The sequence below is a fragment of the Chroicocephalus ridibundus genome, chromosome 3, assembly GCF_963924245.1.
Source record: "Chroicocephalus ridibundus chromosome 3, bChrRid1.1, whole genome shotgun sequence".
Classification (NCBI taxonomy): domain Eukaryota; kingdom Metazoa; phylum Chordata; class Aves; order Charadriiformes; family Laridae; genus Chroicocephalus; species Chroicocephalus ridibundus.
In genome coordinates this window covers 84,025,092-84,049,063 of record NC_086286.1, presented here as the reverse complement: position 1 = coordinate 84,049,063, position 23,972 = coordinate 84,025,092, and the positions used below count along the sequence as shown (strand labels likewise).

Here is a 23,972-nt window from a genome sequence, read left to right as displayed (position 1 = left end):
ATTGCCCCCTGTATTTGGCACTGGTGAGGCCCCACCTCCAGTACTGTGTTCGGTTTTGGGCCCCTCGCTACAGGGAAAACTCTGGAGCGGGTCCAGAGAAGGGCAATGAAGCTGGTGAGGGGTCTGGAGCACAAGTCTTATGAGGAGCGGCTGAGGGAGCTGGGGTTGTTCAGCCTGGAGAAAAGGAGGCTGAGGGGAGATCTTATCGCTCTCTACAACTGCCTGAAAGGAGGGTGTAGAGAGATGGGGGTCAGTCTCTTCCCCGAAGTAACAGGTGAGAGGACAAGAGGAAATGGCCTCAAGTTGTTCCAGAGGAGGTTTAGATTGGATATTAGGAAAAATTTCTACATTGAAAGGGTTATCAAGCATTGGAACAGCCTGCCTAGGGAAGTGGTGGAATTGTTATCCCTAGAGGTATTTAAAAGATGGGCAGACGTAATGCTTAGTGACATGGTTTAGTGATGTTTTTTGTCAGAGTTAGGTTGATGGTTGGACTCGATGATCTGAAAGGTCCCTTCCAACCTAGGCAATTCTATGATTCTATGACTTCAGCTGAACTTGACCACCACGGGTGTTTCTTAACACCCAGCGCCCGGCAGCAATTGTCTTTCTGTTATTTCGATGCTGGATGAGGTGACTGAGAAGAACACCTCTACAAGGAGAAAGATGCAGAGAAGGGAAGCAAAATGACGCTAGAGCAAATCCCTCATTTATCTGGCACCGAGGGCCCCCCTGCACCCTCGCCTGCTGCCTCGAGGGCCCTGGGTGTTATATGTGTTATATTTGTTGGTTGATGGTGTTATATTTGTTATGTGATGGCATTATATTTGTTATGTTGACATTATATTCTGCCAAACATCCACATCACACTGACCCTAAAATGCTAACAGTGCCCTTTGTGGTCTCATTAATACCGCTGCCCAAACAACTTAGTCCTTCATTAAATGCAGTGGTGTGTACAGAGCTGCTCCAAAAAGCTCCCACTTTGTTATGCCATCAGGGGCAATAGAAGTGACCTGATTCTTCACACAAATGGAGCCATTTTCAGTGTCTGGTAGGGGATAGATGGGGTCTATGCCCAGAGCTTTGTAGGTGCTTTAACTCAGGTTATGGGACAGGTTAGACAAAGGAGGAAGATGAGGAAGAGGAGAGCCCTTAGCAAAGCCGTGGAGTTCAGATCCATGTACCAAGTTCTCCAAGTGCCAGGAGTGGCCAGTTTTGCGTTTAGTTTTGCTAGGCAACATCAAGCAGTGGTCTCTGCCTCCTGCCTGCGCTCACCGGGAAGGGTGCTATGCTCTGACGCTTTCTTGCTGTAGCTCCTTGCAGCATTTTGTTTTATTCCTCACTTTTAACTTGTTGTTTATGGGTGTTCGGTAACCACAGGCTACAGTGCAAGTGCCACGTGCCACGAGTTTGATACATACCATGTGTTTGATACTGTGCTGACGCCCTGCTCTCAGGAATTAATGGGATCAGAGAGGTCCCAGGGATGCGGTAAATCTTGTTCCACAAACAGGTTGTTCCCTCCAAACCCTGCTGAGCTCCTTTGCCCTCATCCTTCACGAGGTGGGGGCCAAGCACCTTCTTCGCAGCTTTTGGGCCACTCCACGCTACAGATGACACGCAGGTAATGAAATAAGAGTGCAAAGTGAGAGTAGCGGCTGCTCCCTGCCACAGCTGATGATTTGCAGCATGAGGTTTTGTCAAATTCTTACAACAGGGCAGCGAAGAGACAAAGAAGGAAAGTGCTTTTTCTCTGCTATAGCACCTGCAGATCTCTGGCTGAAGATTTGTTTCAAGTGGCAGATAGCCTAATAAATCTGGACCGTCACAGCCTGGTAACTGGTCTCAGCTTTTGCTACTGCAAGGGAATTGCTTGTTGTGTTACAGATAAGAGAGATCCAGTTACAGATGGGATCTAAGCTTCTGTGAGGGCAAAGAAAGGTCCTGGGCATCCGCATCCCAGCTGCTGCCACTGCTTGACTTGCAGAGGCAAATGAGCTATCCTAAAACCTGCGTTTGGAATCAATGGCCAGCACAAGTGGGGAAGACCGTTGCGGGAGAGGAGAGTAGGAAGGAGGGAGTAAACCATCATCTCCCGAAGCTGCCCCAAACAGGGTGGGCAAACCTGGTGTTTGGAAGGAAGTATTACTGCAATTTATGCTCTGGAAGTCAGTGCTTTTTGTTGGCAGCCCTGCCTGTGCCTTTGCTGGCATTAAGATGCTGTACAGATGCAAGGGAGACAGTAAGGCAAACTGGTTGCCCCAGGATTATTATTTAGTCAGATTTGTTCAGCAAGGAAATTGCCACCCTCCTGATGGACAAGGGCCTTACACTGTGTTACTGCTGCTCTGGGTGCGGTGCTGCCCAGAGGCTGCAGCGGTCCAGCGCACAGTGGTGCCCCAGCATGGGACGCCCCAGCTGCAGATCCCGTGTGCCTTGTGGGGGGATCTGGATACAGATCCCTGCAGACACCCAGGGAGCCTTGTCCTGCTCATAAACCAGATTTTAAAAGGTTGGTTATGACCTGTATGGCACTGACCAGACTCGACCACTTAAAAGGTGCATGTCCATCTTGGGAGCCAGAGTCTCCTGCCAGCAGTTACTGAATCCGTTTGGCCTGGCAGTCTGGTAGCCAAGCTTATCCGCAGGAAAAACAGCAAAGTGCATGTCCTCAGCCCGCCTTTTCCCTGGCTGTTGGAGAAGGCAGTGTCCATTCCTCCAGGGAAGGTGCACAGCCCCACAGGGCACACTGTTGCCTGTGACTAATGACTTGTTGACTAATGACTAATGAGAGGCTAATTAGACAGTGGTAGTGCCCAGGAACCCAAGCTGCAGCACTTCATCCAGCAGTGGGTAGTTTTCTGCTCCTGTGCATCGCAGGTGCTGCAATCTCGGACTGGTTCCTGGCATATGTTTGGGTTTTCCCACCTTTGCCTCTAAGAAGTTCACAGGTGACGCACGCTGGACTGATGGCCACCTTGCTCTCTCGCTCAGGGAGGGTGGGAATCCAGCATCGTTGCTAAATTACCACTTTTCATTTTTGTGAGTGGGGAAAATAAGAGCTAACAGTGATACACCCACATGCCTGTCTGGCTGCAGACATGCACCGAGCGCGGCACAGTCTGGAACAGTCATCCCTCAGATACATCGTGCAGAGCAAAACAAGATCTAATACGTTAAAGTACACTTTTATCTGTAATCTGTTCTAGTGCAGCTGCCTAAAGGAAGAGAGAATAACAGAATAAAATAAGTAGATTTTTCCAGTTAACATAAATCTAAGCCTACTTTGTTACTCAGCAGGTCAAATTTTTCTTCTGAAGTCTGCAGTTTGCTTTGGGGGCTGGGAGACACTAATAAACTCATTAGTGTTACTAGAGTCTGTATGTTGGTATAAAAACTCTTGTTGCTTATTACGTTAATTTATTTTTTTTTCTGTGATGTCTTTCCTCCTCTTTAAAAAAGCCTGCAGTTAGCGTGGCCAGCTGCCCACGGAGCTGGTGGCAGATATCAAAACCACGCTCTGAGCCCAGCGGTTGTGATGGGTCTTTGAAGAGTCCCACTGCAGCCTGAGAACTAAATAAACATCTTAGAAATCAGGGCATATGCTGAATGTGTTGTCCTAAGTTTTGCTTTCCTGTACTGCCACATCTCCCCGGGGGCTTCGAGAATCAGGGACACACGTTTTCTGCTCGTCTCCCACTCTCGTATCACCCATGGCTTCTACTCGCTGCCTCTCTCTCTTCCACATGGCCAGAGTTTTGTCAGTGCAGAAGAGCTTTTAACAGCTCCATTAATCAGTACAGGTTGTTTTTACAGGTTGCTCTGCCTGAAGCAAAAGCACCTCACCATCCCCACGTGCAGTGATGGGTTGTCCCCAGCCAAAGTGACACTGCGGCTCAGGTAGGACTCTCTCTTTGTGTGCTGGCAGGGCATCCTCCAGTGGGACAGAAATGCTTTCCTTCTCTTTGAAACAGCCCAAACTCACTGAGCCCTTGTCTGCAGAAGACATAATTTAATAGGGTTTTGTGGTGAGGGACAAGTTTATGAGAGGGTGAAAAAAGGCTTTTTCATCGCCGGCAGGCTCTCCAAGATCCTTCTGAAATAATCACTGGCTGCTGCCAGGATTGGTTTTGTTGTAATATTAATGATCTCTCTGGGCAGCTTGAGTTTCATACGCACATCTTTTTAGTTATTCAGATAAAAATAGCCAATGTAAAGCTGCAAAATGGTCATGATGCATTTCGATTTGGATTTAGAAAAGGGGTTAATGATAACTTTAATGACATACAAATGCACAAATACATAAGAAATGCAAAACATCCAGAGTCCAAACTACTTCTTCTGTGCTATACAGAAGTACCTATATCTAAGTCCAGATTAAGTGCAATTCCAGGAGTTTCCCAGAGTTTACGTTGCACTTTCTGGTAAACAAAGCCACTTTCTGAGGTGGCACATACCCTGAGACTGCCTCGAATGATATAAATAACTCAGCATTTTTTGCCCGCAATTAGGAAACTATCCTGGTGTTCAAAAGCTTTATGCTCTTAGGGAGTTAGATGGTCTTGGGAGGGGGAAAGGATTAATGAACAAGGCAACACCTTTCTTTCTTTAACATTCAAAGGAAATCTGGTACTGCTCCGTTTAGAAAGAACAACATTGGGGTTCGCTGTTTTTTAACAGCCCTGGGCATGGCAGAGACACAATACTCTGTGTTACAGGAGCGTGCAAAACACTTTAAAACCTGTTGGAAGCCTTCTCAGGTGCCACAGCTGCGCTTGGCCGTTCCTTGCCTGTGGATTCCCATTTACCTTCCAAGGTCTGTGTTTGTAATCTTCTACTGCATTTTGTGTCCGACTGCCTTCTGCACAACTACACAGATGTGTATCTAACCACTCGCCTGCTATCAATGCCTCCGTTCCTGCAGCCACAGCAGGCAGCACTCGGTGGCTGTGGATGTGGCTGTCTAGGTCAGGACCTCCTCCGTTACAGCTGGGAAGCGGGGCAGGGACCCTCAGGGCAGAGCCCCCGGGGTGGCCGGGTCCCATTCGTTCTGCGAAGTGTAACTTCAAGGCGGATCAAGGGAGGCGAGGCACCCAGCTGCCACTCATCCGACAGCAGGAAGGCAGAGCTGGGAATTAAACCCCAAGTTTCAACGCTGGGGCTATGCTTCATCAGAGCGTGTTCAGGGTGAATCTGCTAACTTTTATGGTTATTTATGTGAGCTGGATACATTCTTCTAAGGTCTCTTTATTGTACGTTTCTTTTACTTTCCTTTTTATATGTCTTCAGGTTGTATACGCTTATTCTAATTGAGGAAAATAAACACCAGATCTTTTTCTATATCATCTATTATTGCAAGTTTTTATAATACAACTACTGTACACAGCAATATTAGCAGTGTAATCTCCAAGTTGTTTCAGGGTTGTGGGTTTTTTTTAAGATAACATATCTCATGAAGACACAACAGAGGTTTCAGATTTATTAATGGAACACTAATGCTCTTCACAATCCTTTTAAGCAGAAAACAATTTTATGTTTTAGAAAAAGTGAATATTGATTGTATCTCTGGAGTGACTCCATTTTGGAATAAAAGCACAATAAAATGCAGATCAAAGTATATATCCTGAATCCCTAATGCACTGAGAGGTGGCTGTGCAATTAATGCACGTGTAAGTCAAGACAGGTCAGGTGATTTTACATCCTAGGTGAAATCACAACCCTTCTGGCTGGAATAAAACGGGACATCATTTTATATTGCTTCAAGAAAATTGAATGTGTGTCGATGCAAATAAAATCTACTGTTAGTACAAACATTAAATGATTGGAACTTTGTCCTATAACCTGGAGGAACCAGAGGAAATACACGCTGATTTTTATAACAAAAACATCACCTGGAAATGTTTTTGTGATAGTATAATATTTATATATACATATATATATATATTTAAAAATATATATATATGGTATTAGGATTTATAGTACTGTTCAGTCTAAGCAGAATCAATTAATTTTGAAAGGGTTATAAAAGCAGTGTTCTACTTTCCCTTGAAGAAGGGGCTGGGAAAAATACATGGTCATGACGGCAAGACAGCACATTACTTAAAGAAGAACTATTTTTCAATCATTCATCATGAAGCAGGAGACAAGGCAACAAAACTCACCCCGCGTTGGAAAAATAGAAAGTTATTCTGAGACAGCACAGAGCCCAATAAACCACAAAATTTGCTTTGGGATAATTCTGAATTACCTGAAGGATAACCGTACCCGCTATAGTGTTACTGCTCCCTCACGGGCCCAGCCCAGCCGAGGCAGTACGGGAGAGGCGCTGCTGCCCAGCAGCTGCAGGACTTCAAAGGGGAGGCGACTTGGAAGAGAAATGACGAATTCGGGCTTCCACATTTTTCCCCTTTAACAAGTTAACATTAATAATTTTATTAAATAAGTATCAACTGAAGTCAACAGTGTTGCAGTTTTAGGATACAGTTGTTCCTGCCTGTGGGCATCTCCATTGGAATTGCATTTATCTTCCAGGCATCGCTCTTCTTCCTTCTGCAATTTCAATGCTGTCCCCCATCCCAGGTACTCCTGGGTGCCTCTCACATCCCTGCAACTACGGTGTCAACACACACGTGATGATTAACGTTCTGTCTCACTTTTCCAGTCTGCTTCATCAGGCTAGCTAATTAGAGAAGCTGCGCCTTTTGGCTTCTGAACCTCTAGACTGCATGTGATTATTCCATTCAAGCATTTCTTAGAAGCGTGTGGAAAATAAGCTACCTTTTTTTTTTAATTAAAGCTGAGACTTCAACATAATGAAAGAAATTGAGAAGCCATTTTCAGAAAAACTTTTTACAAGATATTCTTATCTCTACTCACAGCCACTACAGATTTCCTTTCCCACTACTTTCTCCCTCCTTTATTCCATTCCCTACAAACCTGACACCGGCTGTTTGTGGAAACATATGTAAAGAAAATGTAAAAAGTCCTGCAAAAATGGCTACGAAACGTCACTTGACCTCCAGGGAACAATGGGGAATGAGACAGTGTAACAGGACGTCATGGAAACTTCAAGTTCTGTTTTTATTTTAAAAGGAAATTAAATGCAAATCTCCTCTGAGGCTCTCAGACTACCCAAATTGGGCTTGAGTTAAATTCATTTTTCAATTATTATCTGAAAGTGCTGTTCCACCAGACAAGTTGAGCCAACCTAAAAGCCTCATGGGGCTGTTCTGCCCCACCTTCTCCCTGGCCTTGGGCTCCCACTGCTTACCTCCTGGCTGGCACTAGTCCTCGACAGTGGGAAAATTCAGCTCCCTGAGCAGCACAACCACCACCAGCACGCCAAGGAAAAAAAAAAAAAGAAAAGAAAAAAAAAAGATTTAAAACTTGGACAAGCACCAGTCTCACCAAAGGGCTGGGACTGGGACCGTGCGGAGCAATGGGGGAGAGATGAGACACACGACAAGCCACAGCAGAGCCAAACAGCTGAGACCACCCAGAGCACCAGTGTTTGCTCTTTTGGATTTTTCTAGCCAGATCAGGTCCTTGCTGTGATTTGTTGTGTTGCAGAAACAAATGGCTGGGAATAGGAGAGTCAAGGGTCCACAACCAGAAATAAACACAGGGGCTGAAAAAGAGCAAGCCCCAAATAAGACTTTTTCCTAATATCAAGGCAAGAATCACCTCTTGCCTCACCACTAGTCCCCGCTGCGTGCCTGGTGCTATAACATTACTTTTTTTACCTCCTACCATCACTATTCCTGTAAACGTTGAAGCTATGGCTCCATAGTCATGAACAAGTTGCAACGGGAAAGTCAAAAGATTTGCATATTTATTTGACTTAAATTCTGTCCATTTCAGTAGCACCTATTAAATCTCCACAGCAACCGGGCTAAGAGAAGAGTGAAATCACGACTGGTTTCCTATGCACAGATTTTAAGAAAAAAGTTTCTGCAGCATGAATATATAGTATGTATTCAGCGCACAGTACTGAATTTGATTACACTGTGCCAGAGATGCACGTTCATGAATAATGCAAGGATAAAAAAACCAAAAAAAACCCAAACCAAAAACCAGCTAAAAAGCAAGGTGTAGGACATTCTCGCACTGTTTGTTATCTCACTAAAATTATCTCTAGTGCAATCATTTACTTTCTAGATTTAAAAGAGGTTGTTTTAACCAGAGGGATGAAATACAGCCAGAATAGTTAGGATGCTCCGGGGCTAGAGACTGAGGATGGAGCACACAGGGACATCTGGAGACATGCCATGGGTACAAGGACCTGTTGAAGCAGTCCCCACACCACTCACTAAACTCTCCCAGGGTGACAGGGCTCCTATACACGTGCAGGAGCAGCAGGTCAGGTGCTTGCGAAAAGGTTTTTGTCAAAAACGGGTATCCATGGACAACCAGGTCCATGCGCTTGTTGCTTAAATGCCAGCCATTGTTAATTTGGTATGTGAGCCCGGACAGAGAACCCAAGCAGCATCAAAGGCTTTTTTGTGCTAAGTGCAATAGAAATAGCAGTGAAAAAAAAAACCAGTTCTTTCCCCAGGCGGCTCACAGTTTAATGAAAAACTACACGCAAACGACAAGCAAGCAGGAAGAAAGGAAAGGATGAGAAAGCCAGGATAACAGCTGGTCAGCTGGTTACACAAACATCTGGATTTAGGAAATCGGTGAACGGGAGACTGCTCCCCCTCAGGGGGTGTTTCTAGTGGTCTACCCTGGGAACCTGCCCAGGTCTCAGTGCTCTCCAGATACTGTTTCTTTCCGTTCACTGTTGGTAAAATTTGAAGCAGTCAGTCATAGAGCTATAAATAACTTAGATTGAAGTCAATTACTTGGCATGGGGAACTCACCCACGTGCCCTGCTGGGAACAAAGCCTGCTGGTTATGTGCTCTGGCTCCACATTTTTCCCGGTGTCACGCCTCTCCCCAACACTGCATGCTGCTTTGCACGCGTGACCGATGGAGCAAATGCCTGTGCAAAAGAAGATCAGGCAGAAGCAGAACGACATCGTCCCTCCTGCAGACAGCATTAGTGAGACCGCTACTGAAATGCTGTGTCCATTTCCACCAGCATGCTTCAAAAAGGGTGTTTACCACAAAATTTTATACGAACTTACACCGCAGCAGTAAGCAGCTGTAGAGTCCATTTATCTAAAATTAAGGGGTGACTTGACTTGAAACTACACCAGCTAGATTTACAAGACAGAGAAAGCTGATAGCAGAGAGGTCCTTAACCTAAAAATATAAGACGTTAAGACAACACTGGCTGGGATCTGAGGTTAGACCACTTCAACTGATGAACTTTTGGAACAATTTACTTATCGACATAGTGGCTTCTCCATCACTCAACTCTTTACATGAAGATGAATCTTCTTCCCAAAGCCAAAATACAGCCCAAACAGGTATTATAAAGCAGAATTTACTGTCATGGAAATGATCACACTAGACAACCCTTTTCAGTCTTAATACGTATGAATTACTATTATTTGCATTATAAATTAACTATATTCTTCCGTGCATCATCAGATCCATCACGAAATTGGATCCCAGGGCATCATGCAGGTGCAGCAAACCTGCAAGAACGCAGATCTGTAATACAATAATTTAGCCCACCAAACCTCTACAGCAAGAAAAATGCAGTGGTAGCAAAAAAAATCCACACAGCCCCTGAACCACCACCCCCCGCCCCGCAAAAAAAAAAAAAAGAAAGAAAAAAAGTTTACTTTTAATCCCTGCAAACTAAAAGTTAGAAAAAACACGTCCAGCCCACCTCTCTACCTGTATACAAGCTGCGAGGAAGAGGAGAGAAGGAAAGAGATACTGCCATGGATATACACAAGACATTTTATTGAGAAAGTCCTATTTCATTGCAGATCAACGCTTTTCCTTAACCTGGCACTAGGACTTGAGAGTGAGCAGGTATCTAACTTCAATTCTAGGACAGACTGATAATGCATCGTTTTTCTAGCATAAAACTCTGGCTGCTCAGTAAAATTCTACCTGCAACTTTACTTCCCTTCATTTGGGTAGAGCGAGAAATTTGAAATAATAGGCACAGATACAAGTACCTTTATGGTGAAAAGACTTCTGCCAGCTAAGGCACTCTGGTCTAGGAGATCCTTCTTCCACCCCTGCACAGTTAGCTCACGTCAACTGTAGAAATAGCACGACCTGACAGAAAAGGTTCGCAGCTCTCTATGGTTTTTTTCCTCCTCTCAGGGAGAAGGCATAATATAGAAACAAGTGTTTGCGGTTTTTAAAGTGTTTTCTATATTTTAACTGACTCAGTTCGGTAACTTAAATATCTAAGGCATTTTATTTATTATACACTATTGTGTTTTTAAACTCATTCTACATTTAAGCTATTATTCTATGGAGATCTGAGTTTTCCTAGTAGGACTGAAAATGCCATCACATATAAGAGCTTCCTCCCAGCTACTGACAGAATAATTTGCATTTCCCTGTCCAACAATTCAAAACCACTTTTTTATAAGAATACTTACTCTTTAAAAGCATTGCTCATTTCAATCTTAAATTATTCCTGAGATAATGGGCACTGGTTTTTTTCTGAGACTGCCCTAAAATATTTGGCCAAAAATAGCATAAGCATTATTAATGCAAATGGTAAGCTTGTTGTTAAAAAAGGTTTTATTGTGTCCACCTGGGTAAAACCTTCTTTGCTGTTCCTGGTGGCAGTCCATCACCACCCATCTCAGACTGTCACACGGTAGTGCCAGCTGTGGCTGAGGGCTGTTCGCTTTCCATCTCTGACAGGGCGTCTGTGGGGCTGGACTGTGCCCGAGCCCCGGATTTCACCGCATGCATCGCATAGTTCACGCTCGTGCTTTCCATCCAGCTCCACGACCCCGAGAGGGGGTTATACAACATCCCATTCACAGTCTTGACTGAAAAGCCATCTAGAAAAGAAAGAAGCCATAAAGCAACTGATGTTCTGAAATACTCTAAGTCACTGCAACATCAAACCCTTTAGAACAACAAGTCTTCTTCCTCCGAGCTGGGGAGCAGAGCTTCACAAGCTGGCCTCTGTCACACACCACCACAGGCAGTGGCAACGGCATCACCGGTGACAGTGGGTCCTGCTACCGGCAGTAGCAGCGACAGCTCTGTGCCAGGCCACGTACCATGAGCATGCTTTATGGTGAGCCACCTCAAAGCCGTATGCTAGAAACCCCAACTTCACATCACCACATTTTGGTGACTGGTAACATTTTCTGCAGGTGGAGACATTCTTCAGATTGATATCACACACATCAAAATCAAAATCTGAGCACGTCTTTGAAAGGATTCGGCAGACTCCCCTTAGGAATGGAAAAGATGAGAAAAAGGCAGAAGAATGCCATCACGGACTCAGTGCAAGTAAAGAGTGATTTAGCACTCCCTGCTGAGGCGCGCTCAGTTCACTGCGTGGCTCTGCTGCGTCCCAGCTGGATGCATGAGGGAAGGTGGAAAACACACCCCCTACCAAAACAAATCACTCCACTGCACCTGCTTCTCCTTTTGAAGGGAGAACAGAAGGAACCACCAGGATGTGAACCGCTATGTCCCGGTTTCAGCTGGGATACGAGTTAATTTTTTCTTCCTAGTAGCTGCTGTGTTTTGGTTTTGGTATGAGAATAATGTTGATAGCACGTGTTGTTTCAGTTGTTGCTAAGTAATGCTTACATTAAGTCAAGGACTTCAGCTTCCCATAAAAGCTGAGAGGGAGCAGAGACAGGACAGGCTGGCCAAAGGAATATTCCATCCCACAGACATCAGGCTCAGTATATAAGTGGGGGTGGGCCAGGGATCCGCAATCGCTGCTCGGGATGGGCTGGGCACCTGATCATTGGGTGGTGAGCAGTTGTATCACATCACTGATCTTGTACATTCTTTTACCATTATTGAGTAATGAAGCTGACAAACAACGCAGTGGCAGCAGCGCAGCTCTGGAGTGCCAATGCAGTTATTTTCTCAAACCTGACCTTCAGCGTATGAACCACTTCAGGGCGTACATTCTGTCACCAGAACAGGATGGAGAACCCTGGCATTTTCAGTTAGGGGATCAAACGGAAGGCAGCTGTGACAGTCATTTTGTTTGAGTAATCTCTGCATTCTTATGACTCCACTTAGTTTATTTATTTTATGCAAAATCCAGTAAGCAGCAGTGTCTTTAAACCAGAAATGATACTCATAATATATGACCGGTAACTCATATTTTCTCTTCCGTTACTGTTCTATTAAACCGTCTTCATCTCAACGCACAAGAGGTTTTTTGTTGTTTTATTTGTTGGGTTCTTTTTTCCTTTTTCTCTCTCTTCTCCCTATCCTACTGTGGGGAGGTGTGAGTGAATGGCTGCGTGGTCCTAGCTGCCAGCTGGGGTTAAACCACGACACGGTATTAGTCATGTTCCTTATGGCATCACTTCAAAGTGCCAGGAGAAGACCTTGCCAAGAGAACAGCTCAACTCATACTGCAGCTTCTTTACAGTGAACTACAGCAAAGTGAAATATTCGGTGAGAGGGTTTTAAAACATCTGCAGGGAAGGAGGGCAATGGGCAGAACTCTTCCCAGCTCAGTGCTTTGTCTATTTTAAAAGCAAACAAACCAGGGCAATTTAATTATTTCTTCAAATCAGCATCATATAGTTTCTCAAGAACTGACTAATGAATTTGTGTAGGTTTCATCTTTACGTTTTTGAAGAAATCTTTTAGTAACATGGCATGAATAAAGAACACGGAGCAGCAATCAAGAATAAAACCACCTTCTCTCAAAGGGAAGACGACAGACAACGCAGTGGCAGCAGTGCAGCTCTGGAGTGCCAATGCAGTTATTTTCTCAAACTCGACCTACAGCGTATGAACCACTTCAGGGCGTACATTCTGTCACCAGAACAGGACGGAGAACCCTGGCATTTTTAGTTAGGGGATAAAACGGAAGGCAGCTGTGACAGTCATTTTGTTTGAGCAATCTCTGCATTCTTACGACTCCACTTAGTTTATTTTATGCAAAATCCAGTAAGCAGCAGTGTCTTTAAACCATAAACGATACTGATAACATCTAACCGGTAACTCACACAGGAGAAGCTGTGTACTGTTGCTAGCACTCACCCCACCTAGCTTATCCCCTTGCCATTTCTACAGGGAGCGTTTGGATACCTCTCCGCATTCCCATCATCTGGCCTAGAACTTACTTGATTCCAGGAGGCGCTCCAGCTCTTCGGGGGGAACAAACTTCTCCCACTCATGTGTTCCTTCTGGTACAATGCCTATTATTTTTTCTGCAACCACAATTCCCAGGACATAGGACAGCTGTGTTTTATTGATTGTAGTAATGAACAAAGAACCTTCAGGCTAATTAAAAGATTAAAATGTTAAATCAGAAGAATATTTATTTTTTTAAAAAAATGGTAAATTTCATCACATTAAAACACGTAATTTGTCTATCTTCAAGTCTACATGCTGCAAGAGTAAGAACTAATTTCATCCCCGGATCAATATTTAAAAGTATACCATTTAAATACAATAAAGAATATAACGTTCTAAGAGTATGACTCAGTAGTCCTCAAAGAGTCAGCATAATCAAAGTCTTGGATGGTCTGATAACCATTTCCTTGCCCAAAAGAACATCTGACAAAGTCCCTTATAACGTAACATTGCTGAGAAGTAGATAAATAAAAGATATTATGGTATAATTACCTCCTGTAAAAAGAAAACCTTTTTAAATTAAAACCAAAGTAAAACATGCAATACCGCCTAATTTTTGATTCTGCTGAATGCCGTGCTTGTTTTAATGATTACAGGGTCAAAAAACAAAGCCAGAAATGAATTCTAAGTACTGAAAGAGACTGTTTGGTAGAAATAAAGAATAATTTCTATGTCCCCAGCAAGCTGAAAATTAGTTAAGTGTTCCATTCAAATAATCTATATTCCTTCTGATGACCAGAAAGATAAATCAAGAGATTAAAGGAAAGCTGCTGCTTGTGTACTGGGCCTACCACCCTTTACAAATGAAATAATATCAAGAGGAATAAAACGACACCTGGTATCTCCAAGCATAACTATGACCCTTTAAGAGCAATCCAGGAGCACATCTGATGTGATGCTAGAGCTGGAATAGAATCTTGTGAGTCAGAAACATCATTACAGCCAGTTTCAATGCAGTCTGAGCCGCTGCCATCCATCAACAATGTTTCCTCCCACCTCAGTGAAATCAGATGCAACCAGATTTCTTGAGGTCTTGATGCAAAGCAAAACTGCAATGCTAGGTAATGCCATTAACACTTTTCTAAGGCAGGGCTGGGGAAATAAATTTTCTCTAGTTACAGAAGGTGGGAACGTGTACTTGCAAGATGGAGGAGAATGGAAGGCACCTCTGGAGTAGGCTTCGGATCTCAAGCACTCCAAAGTGGAGGAATGAATGCAGGTTTAGGTGTTTTCACATGCCTTCGAATGAAAGCCTTAATGATAATAAAAGAGAATAAATATTCCCAATAATGAAAGCAAAAACTCTCTTACCTTTAACACCAGAGAGCAACACTTGATAAACGCTTCAAGGTCAGCCACATGCTCCACTACTTCAGAAGCTACAATTACATCAAAGGTTTCCATAGACTCTTCCACAATCTCCTCCAGTGAACTGGACTTGTACTGTATTCTCTTGGCCAGGACCGGATCAAATGACTTGTGCTGATCTGCTGTTCTAATGTTGTCCTCCAGAGGATCAATTCCAGTAACTGAAGCTCCCAGTCTACCTAGAGGCTAATAAAACAGAGGATAATTTATTCTCTGCATGAAAACAATTTACTTAAAAGTTTCTGCAGCTTTGCAATGTACATACACGATCTATAAAACATTACCAAGGAACAAGACAAACAACAGTAAACGATGAGCTCTGATCCAGTAGTTTTATTTTAAATGTTTGTTAAAGCAAGAAATTCTTTAGATTTGGGGGAGATGGTGTTAATTTTCTTAGAAAATTATATACTGGAATAAACACATTTAAATTGTCTTTTAAAATAAATTGTTCTGAATCCATTTGGTTACACCAAATAAAGATTTCCTCCACTATTACCCTCTGATAGAGGAAAAACAAAGGGGGAAAATCAACACAGTACTTAAAGAGGGGAAAACAATGCCGTATTTAATTACCATCATTACTTTCTTCAACATCAACCTGTAATGGTAAATCCTCATATCTTTTTAATGGTTACTTAATATATGATTATCTCTGGGACTTTCTCACTGCTGAGAACTAAACGCTGATGTTTACTAGGATAGCATCAGGCTTGGCTGTCACTCAAGTTTCTCCAGTGTCTTCTTACTCACAGGTTAACACCTCAGCCATCACCTCTTTTGAAACTGAAACAGGCTGCAGAACATGACCACATGTATGTTATTCCAACCTGGAATTCTCCAGTTGTTCAGTCTGAGAAGGTGATGCAGCACACCGGTTTCGAGAGCAGACTCTGACAAGACTACAGGATTTTGCTCAGAATAAAAGAAAAAAGAAAACATGGGGGGAGACTCAGGTCCCTTTGTTACGCCTCGTTTCAGATGCTGATGAAGTTCCCAGAGTAACTCAGCCAGATCTGTAATCCTAAATTCACAAACCATCCCTAGTCCATTGATAATGGATACAGCACCGTTCAGAGCCTGTGCGGCCAAAGGGTTCCATGAAAAATAGTTCCTTCTCAGTCCCAAGTCTGAGCAGACTCCCCAAGAAGCAGCAGTAACATCAGCCTCTGTACCAGGAGAATCTCTCCTGACAGAGTGGAGGTATGCCTCAGGTGTCTGACATTATTCCATGCTTTTCCCATGAGATCAAAGCAAAGGCAAGAATCCCCACCCCCAATATAAAAAAAATGAAGATAAGCAATTCAAAGAAGTGAACATGTAAGGACAAGTTTATAATAGAAAATACTCCTTTAGTAATGAGGATTGTCATGATTAAAGTATTCTTGTCTAGGCTCCAAAGTAAAAAAAGAAAAAAAAAAAAGTTGTCCTACTGTGACTGCACAGAGGAATACTCAAAGACTTTCACACAATTTTCCCCCTCTCCTTTTCTTTACAGTGTTTGAAACCTTATTTTTCTGATGAGCCTCACAATTTTAGAATTCCTCATTACCAACTCCCTCCTTTTCTGCAAACTGCTCCAAAACATTCAGAAACTAACATATATCATAGAAGAGAAAAGCTCCTCCTCAGAGGATTAGAAATTAAGCAGTGTAATAGTAAAACAATGCAAGTACTTTGTATGCTTTTTAGCAAGAGAAACTGGAGCACGCTGCTTCTTACCTCGCTTAACAGTCCACCACCGCAGCCAACATCGAGAATCTTTACTCCAGAAAGTGGATTTCCCAAATGATAATTACTACTCATGTTCAACAGAGTATCTCTGGAAGAAAGGGGATGTGACTAAGTGCAAACACACAGGGTGGTTTAGTAGATGCAATATGCATTTATCTTAAGTACTACTAAGTGTTTTTCTTTTACAATATTTTCTGAGGTTCTGCAGCAACAGTACATACTAAAAAAAAAAAAAAAATCTGTCTTCAAAACCATACCTAATAAATGGCACTCTAATATCATTCATAGAATGAAGGGCTGAGAATTCTCCTTCTTCATCCCACCACTTATGTGCGAGGAGCTGGAATTTTTTCATTTCCTTTGAATCCACTGATGAGTGTGAAGTGCTGAAAAGTCTCTTCATGGTGAGCCTAAATAATGAAAGCTGAATGTCATGAAACCAGTACCGACGTTTCATGTCAGATAAGATATGGGAAAAGAAATTCTGCATCAGAAAATGAAAAAAAAACCCAAACTCATGTTCCTTTAGAGGTTCTAGTTATACTTGATTAATAACAAACAGATTTTATATACTGTATGTATAACGTATCTCCCAAAACAGATGGCTGCGTATCTGTAATTTTTAAGTTGGTAATTAATAAAACAAAAATAGGCCACATCAAACATTTAAACACTTTTGAGATGTAAAAATCACTTAATGTAACACTGACACAAAGTAAAATTAAATTGTTATAGAAAATTATAGTCCTTGTCATGCAGGATTATTTTAGATACAATACTTACATACTGCTTTTCATTTCAGTTGGAGAGACAGGCAGAGTACCGCTGGATTTCATCTGTATTTTCCAGTTATAGTTCTGAAGGGCACCTCTCAGGCCTGTCTGAAAAGACAGATCAGCATGGTCATCTGCATCAATAAAAGGAAAGCAACCGAATGGAAAACATCAGCTTTATGAGAGCTCATAGGCAAAAACCCCTAGTTTAACAATGCCACCGCTCTAGAACAACAATACTAACTGGGCAAATCTTTACACATTTGCTCACTATCGTAGTTAGGGAGCACATGGGGATGAAATAAAAAGGGCATATGCTAGTTCACCACCCCAGTACTTCTCTAATTATGTGTGATGACATTTTTCAGAGCCCAAACAAAGAACTTTTCAGGTAGCTGAAATGTTTCAGTTAGCAAAAATTTCACCAAAACGTTTACTCTGACCACAGGCTGTGCATATGCACAGATATCATTACTGACACTGGTCTCTGATTCCTGTCTGGACAAAGGAGTAAGAAATTCCATATTGTAATAAGAAATATGGAGCTGCACGCACAGTTTGTATTGTATGAATTGTTATGGAAATACAAGAAAACCTCACAGACAGTGCAGAGACATGGCCTTGAACAGGGTTCTCCAGGTGCGGTGAGGCTCCCCCAGGCCTGAGGGACACTCACCCACCGCCCCGCTGTCACCAACAGCCCCCAAACCACAGCAAAGCCCCACTGCCCCACAGCAGTAGCCCCCTGAAGGTGACTTTAGGCGGCAGGGTGCGACGGAAAAACCTACAGATCCCTCCGGGATGAAGAAGGGATAAGGAGGTGGCCGGGGGAAAACGCTTCCCTCGGGAGAGCTCTGGGGGGAGCCCGCCAGCACCGAGCCTGGCCTGCGGCTGCCTCGGCCTCCTCCGGCGCAGCCGCCGGAAAACAGCGGCCGACCTGAGCCGGGGGCGGAGGGGGGTCAGGCCGCGGCCGGGCCGCCGAGACGCCACCAGAAGCAACCGCCAAGGTCGGATCCGGTGGGAGGTCTGCTGGGGCCCTGCTGCGAGGTGGCCGCCGAAACAGCGCCCCGTTAGGCGAAACAGCCCCCGTTAGCTGCGGGCACCGCGCCGGGCCGGCCAGGCCCCGCCGCCCGCGGGCACCACGCCGCGCCCGGCCGGGGGCCCTCCCCACCGGCGCCCCCCCCCGGCTCACCGCCCGCCGCCGCCGCCGCCCGCCGGCGCCCGAGGGCGCGGGTGAGGGCGCGGGCCGCCCTGCCTCCGCCCCACATCGTCGCGGCCGCCGCCGCGCTCGTCCCGCTCCGCCCTGCTGCCGGCGCCGGGCGTGCGGCGGCCACAGGGCGCCGGCAGCCTCTCGGGGCGGGTGCCGGGAAGGTTGGTTCCGCCCGTCGATGGGGCCCGGCCCGGCCCTCGGTGGCCGCCGGTGGCCGAGGTGCCGGTCCGGGTCTCCCAGGGGCGGCCGCCGCGGGGCTGCTCCTCCCCGGGCCCGGCCGCGGGTAGCGCCGCCGTTTAGAATCTTTCATAAAATGTACTTATAGGTATTTATACGAGCCGGCAATGTGCGCTCACAGGCAGCCCTGAAAGGCAACCGCACCCTGGGCTGCATCAAAAGCAGCATGGCCAAGCAGGGCGACGGAGGTGATTCTGGCCCTCTGCTCTGCTCTGCTCTGGTGAGACCCCGCCTGGAGTACTGCGTCCAGCTCTGGAGTCCTCAGCATAAGAAGGACAGGGACCTGTTGGAGTGGATCCAGAGTAGGGCCGCCAAGATGCTCAGAGGGCTGGAGCACCTCTGCTATGAGGACAGGCTGAGAGAGTTGGGGCTGTTCAGCCTGGAGAAGAGAAGGCTCCGGGGAGACCTTATAGCGGCCTTCCAGTACCTAAAGGGGCCCTACAGGAGAGATGGGGAGGGACTCTTTATCAGGGAGTGGAACGATAGGATGAGAGGTAACAGTTTTAATGGAAAGAGGGTAGATTTAGATTAGATACTATAAAGAAATTTCTCACTATGAGGGTGGTGAGGCACTGGCACAGGTTGCCCAGGGAAGCTGTGGATGCCCCATCCCTGGAGGTGTTCAAGGCCAGGCTGGATGGGGCTGTGAGCAGCCTGGTCTAGTGGGAGGTGTCCCTGCCCATGGCAGGGGGTTGGAACCAGATGATCTTTAAGGTCCCTTCCAACTCTAACCATTCTATGATTCTAGTATTTAACATGTTATGAATATTTATTTTATAAAACATAAGGGAAGCAAAACAAGATGCTGGACAGACCATGACAAGCACTTACTCAAGCTTGTTTTTTTTAAAAAAAAAAAACAAGATTCCAGCTTAGGAAGATGTACAAGCAGCAAGAAAAACAGCTTTATTTTCCCTTTCCCTTCGCAACAGGAAAGCACTGCAGTGTCCTGATGCATTTTGCATTGCAACATCGCTGATACAGCCCGCATTGTCCCACAGGTGCGTCATGGGACATGTCACTGGGGCTCCACCTGGGAGCCCTGCTGAAAATTAACACAGTGATTTTATTTAAATTTATGCCCCCTCACTTCTGCATGTGGACCTGATCCTTGCGTGTCTCGTGGAACAGGAAAACACTCCTTTAGCAGAGGCTTGTTCAGATGACAGTGATTAGTTCTCAGCTTCCAGTCTCTTATTGCCAAGTAGCACACCGGCCTTGCACGGGAGGGCCCGAATTACAAGACTCCTCTCTCAGGGAGAGGGGAGGCACAGGGGGAGAAGTGATACCCAACATCCCGCATGACACGTCTGCGGCACGGAGCAAAGCCCTTCGGCCCCAGGATGGCCGAGCTCGAGACAAACTCCTGAGTGTTTCCTCTTGGGAACCATCCTGGCTGGTTTGGTGCCATCTCAGGGTCTGCCGGCACAGTCCGGGCAGCGGCCCAGCAGGGACAGGGCTGCTGCCTTCCCCGCTCCCTCGCCCAGGCGCTGCTGCCCAGTCAGGGGGTTGGAATCCATATGGAGCTGTGAGAAGCACTGGCCATTCAGAGCCAACAGACCCCAGGAGATCTTCTTCCCCTTGGCGAGCTCGGTGAGCTGGTTTTAACACACTTAAATGGTAAAGAATTAAGCCATTTGTGAAAAAGAATAACTTTCTGACACTTTATTGAGCTGCAGGTCTCATGAGAAAGTCCCATGAAAACCAAAGCTGGCTGGGCGGGAGCGGTGCGGAGCAAGGCTGGGGTAAGCCATGGAATCAGCCGCTGGCAGCGCTCCTGTGCTCGCCGAGCAGACGATGGCAGCCCAGCCGTGGGGACACTGGCATCCGCAGATGAGAGGCACAGCCTGCACAAAGCCAGTCGCAGTTTGACTCGCTCTGCCCTCTATCTAACGCCCGTCTGTTTTATTAACTGACCTTGCTTGGTGCTACAACCCTCGCTGCTTGAAACCTGCCCGTTTACAGGTCTCCTGCAAATTTAAAAAAAACCAACACAACCTAACTGAAAGGTCTCAAAGCAGCTTGTCCTGGCAGCAATTAAATACACAGCAAACCTGCTTAGTCTGTACGTGCACCACTTCCCTACTCACTCGCTTCCCATCCAGCAAAGCTCAGGGTGCAGTGGACTCACGAGTCGTTAATAACACCTCAGAGCTCAAAGTCGTCCTTTCTGCCAAGACACACAGTCTTCTCAAGACACAAAACTAAGCCTTCCTTCCACGTGTGCTTTTGCATATTACTTATGCAAATTAATTGATGACTTCTCATTTACTGAGCAAAGCAAAGGCAAAATCTGGAGAGAGAGAGTGCTAATCCTTACATTGCCATTGCTTTTATATTTGCCATTTTAAAAACTTCAGTAACAAGCAATTAAATACACGCACACTGGCAAGTATTTTACTTAACAGGCTAGGCTGGTTTTAAACAAGAGGTAGCTGTTCCATTTTTCTGTTATTAAACAGAGATCCTCAGATAACAGCAGTTAGATGCAGCAGCCTAGACTCTGACTTCTCCCACAAGACAGGGCCTCAAAGACACCAATAACAGATTATTTTTTTTCCAAGGCAGTTATCGGGCCATGTTTCAAAGAGCGTGTAGTTGCTCAGTCTTTAAATTTAGAACGTTTTACCCAACTGCTCTTGTTTGGCCTAACCACGGCAGCAGCCGACTCCTGTTCTGATGGTGTAACAGGTACCGTGGGGCACACGCTCACGCTGGTTGCGTTGTACTCATCTTCAAAACAGTATCTGCATGGAGACCACTTTTCACTTGATTCCACACCATCCCTTATTTATTACAAAAAAATCTCCAAGGGAACTGCCTCAGAGTAGCTGCATCACATTCACGATTGTACGTCTTGCTCTCCTACAGTGCACGAGTACTGAAATGTTTTCAAGTGTTTATTTAAAAATGTAAAAGAATAGAGCAACAACCCAATTTAGACTTTTCCAAAGCGATACATTCCCATTTTTTTTATATATTTCCACATGTTTTGATTTAAGATCACTTCAGATGTTTGCAATTAAAGACTGGATGCTATTTTAGCCTTCACCCTTGAAAAACATTCATAAGGAAGTTTTAGTAAAACACCAAGCAGTCTAATGTATGTGAAGCTGACATAGTACCGATGTATTTTTAATTACTGGTGTGCCGAGTATGCTGTTTAGTAAGATTTCTGAAACAGTTAAATACAGAGATCGTATGCTCTTTTTATTGGCATACAGTCACTACCCATATAAGTGCATTTGTGTCAAAAAAATAATTTTCATATGTACAGGAAGTGACAGAATTCCAGTTGTTGGCAGAGTATATAAAGCTTTTCATACACAATCTTTTTTTTATTATTAGACAGAGAATATAAAATCTGAACTGAAAATCAAATTCAATGCATCATAGAAACTGTATTCCTCAATAGCTTTTCTTAAACTTAATTCTAGTTTCTTTCTTTCTCTCTCACAATATCCTTCTAAGGCATCTGAAGTGTTACGCTACCTATTCTTCCAAAAATCCTCACTTTTACCAAGAGCCAATAGTGTACCAAGATTGGATCAATACATTGTTATTTATATCCATACCAATGCAAGTAAAATTAGCGCATTGCAAATTATGCCTTATTTTGCTAATAAGTATGACTGCTTACTCTCTGTAAACGGACTTAATTGGGGCGGTATGTTATTTATAACTGGTTAACTAATTATTTCCCTGTAACGGTGTTTTGATAAACATGCACGTACTCACCAGCCGTTAGCTTGCTTAATAAATGTATAGTTAAAATGTGATTCTTTGCACTGAGGCAGTTTACTTCTGCATTTAATTTACAGAAAAAAAATTACACTGGCAAAAATGCTACATAGCTGAATTCTAATTTTAGTAAATGGATTAATCCGTTCATGAAGACATGCTTTGCAAGTTGCCTGTACTAGTAAATTTTTTCTCTTCGAAGATACAGCCAAAGAGATCTTACTTTGATGTTAAGCCTTTTATCTTTTTCACAATTGGTATCGTACCAGACCTTCCAGGCACAGATCACCAGTCTCTTCCTGAATTAATGTTCCTCTGTAACAGTCACTGGCCTATTGTTGTGGGTTTTTTTAACTAGTATTATTTCACACTCTTATTACTACCAGCAATAGTCTGAGTCCGTTTCCTGAAGGAGGAGGTAATCGCAGTGACCTCTTTCACTTTATGGTGATATTAAAAAAAAAAAAACTTAATTACGTTGCTGTCTTATCAATGTTTTAGCTTTGCAGGAACCACAATTCTCATAACACTAACAAAAATAACCAGCTTTAATGTTTACTACACGTTTAATGCCTGTGCCAAAGTGTGAAGTTAACCTGTTACTGGTTTTCTAATGTGTACTGAGTGCCGTTTATAAATATATTCCATAAAAAAAACATCTAAAATACTGAGTCTTGTTCCTGTAATATCCCTGAACGTCCAGAAAGTTCTCTCTGAAAACTGGGTGAGGAATATAGTTCCAGAGCTTAACACCGTCACACAAGATCAGTTAAGTCGCACATATTCCTAATGGGGTTCAGTCTGTTTAAGTACAGCTTGCATTACAGTGACCCATATTTTACACACACAGCATATATTACTTGCTAGTCCAAATCAAAAGGATATTAAAAATCTATTACACATATCAAAAGTATGATGTCTTTTCTTTGTTCTTCCACGCCCCACACCCCCCCGAGATAAATCTCGTCAGGTCCACGGATTACATACTTTGACAAGTGTTTTACACTAAAATCTTTTTCAAGTACTTTAAAAATTTGTTATACCAAAAAAGCTGCCTTTTTCTTTTCTTTTTTTTTTTTTTTTTTAAAAAAAGGTACTTTCTACAATTTAACACAAAATTCGGGTGCAAGAATTTTAAACAAAAAATGAACTAAAGAGCTTTATTGACATCACAGTACATTCAATAGTAATTTTAAGAACATTACAGCTGAAAGAGAATGGCATGTTTTATATTCTTAATAAGCACTACCGTTCTTGAAAAAATGTAATACAAAGAAATCCTATTAGGTATTTAATTCTGAGCAGCATTTGGAAAAAATACACCTATTTACAGATAAAAAAAGGATTCTGGTTTCACCTACATAGCCACAATGTGCCTCTATAATGAGACAAGCCTTTTATAACTCATGGAATTTTTAAACGTCATAGCACTGGTGCCATAAATTCCTCAGCGTTTACGACGAAGAGGAGTTGTTGATCTGAAAAATAAAGGAAAAGGGGGAAAAAGTTAATTGGAAAAAACAGAAGACCCCCAAACCCACACACACTTTAGGCTTAGTAATTAACAGCTTTAAAAGATTTTTCCAAAATTACTTTTGCCTAAGACAAAAAATCTAATAAATACCATACTTTATTTAAAAAAAAGTGCATATGCCGTACACATGAAGACGAATAGCAAAAAATAATAAAAA

General features: G+C 43.9%; 2 protein-coding genes across 8 annotated transcripts in view; both read right to left on the bottom strand.

The window, feature by feature from the left end:
• Positions 1–6,655: 6,655 nt before the first annotated feature.
• Positions 6,656–18,456, bottom strand: COQ3 (coenzyme Q3, methyltransferase). Of its 6 annotated transcripts, XM_063329903.1 has the most exons (8): positions 18,286–18,424; positions 17,104–17,227; positions 16,578–16,730; positions 16,309–16,408; positions 14,530–14,772; positions 13,206–13,365; positions 8,865–10,931; positions 6,656–7,317 (listed from the first exon to the last, which is right to left on the bottom strand). In XM_063329903.1, the coding sequence occupies exons 1-7, from the start codon at positions 18,359–18,361 to the stop codon at positions 10,735–10,737; spliced, it is 1,053 nt and encodes a 350-aa protein (XP_063185973.1). In that variant the 5' UTR covers positions 18,362–18,424; the 3' UTR covers positions 6,656–7,317; positions 8,865–10,734. The 6 variants fall into 6 exon arrangements, with proteins under 6 accessions (XP_063185973.1, XP_063185975.1, XP_063185974.1 ...); XM_063329905.1 differs by lacking the exon at positions 6,656–7,317 and having other exon boundaries at positions 9,845–10,931; positions 17,104–17,201; positions 18,302–18,456; XM_063329904.1 differs by lacking the exon at positions 6,656–7,317 and having other exon boundaries at positions 9,845–10,931; positions 17,104–17,197; positions 18,286–18,426.
• Positions 18,457–21,729: 3,273 nt separating this feature from the next.
• Positions 21,730–23,972, bottom strand: part of PNISR (PNN interacting serine and arginine rich protein) — a 29,986-nt gene continuing 27,743 nt past the window's right edge. For both annotated transcript variants that reach the window (XM_063329901.1, XM_063329902.1), the window contains exon 12: positions 21,730–23,759. In XM_063329901.1, coding sequence (XP_063185971.1) covers positions 23,729–23,759 — 31 coding nt within the window. In that variant the 3' untranslated portion in view covers positions 21,730–23,728. The remainder of the gene's footprint in view (positions 23,760–23,972) is intronic.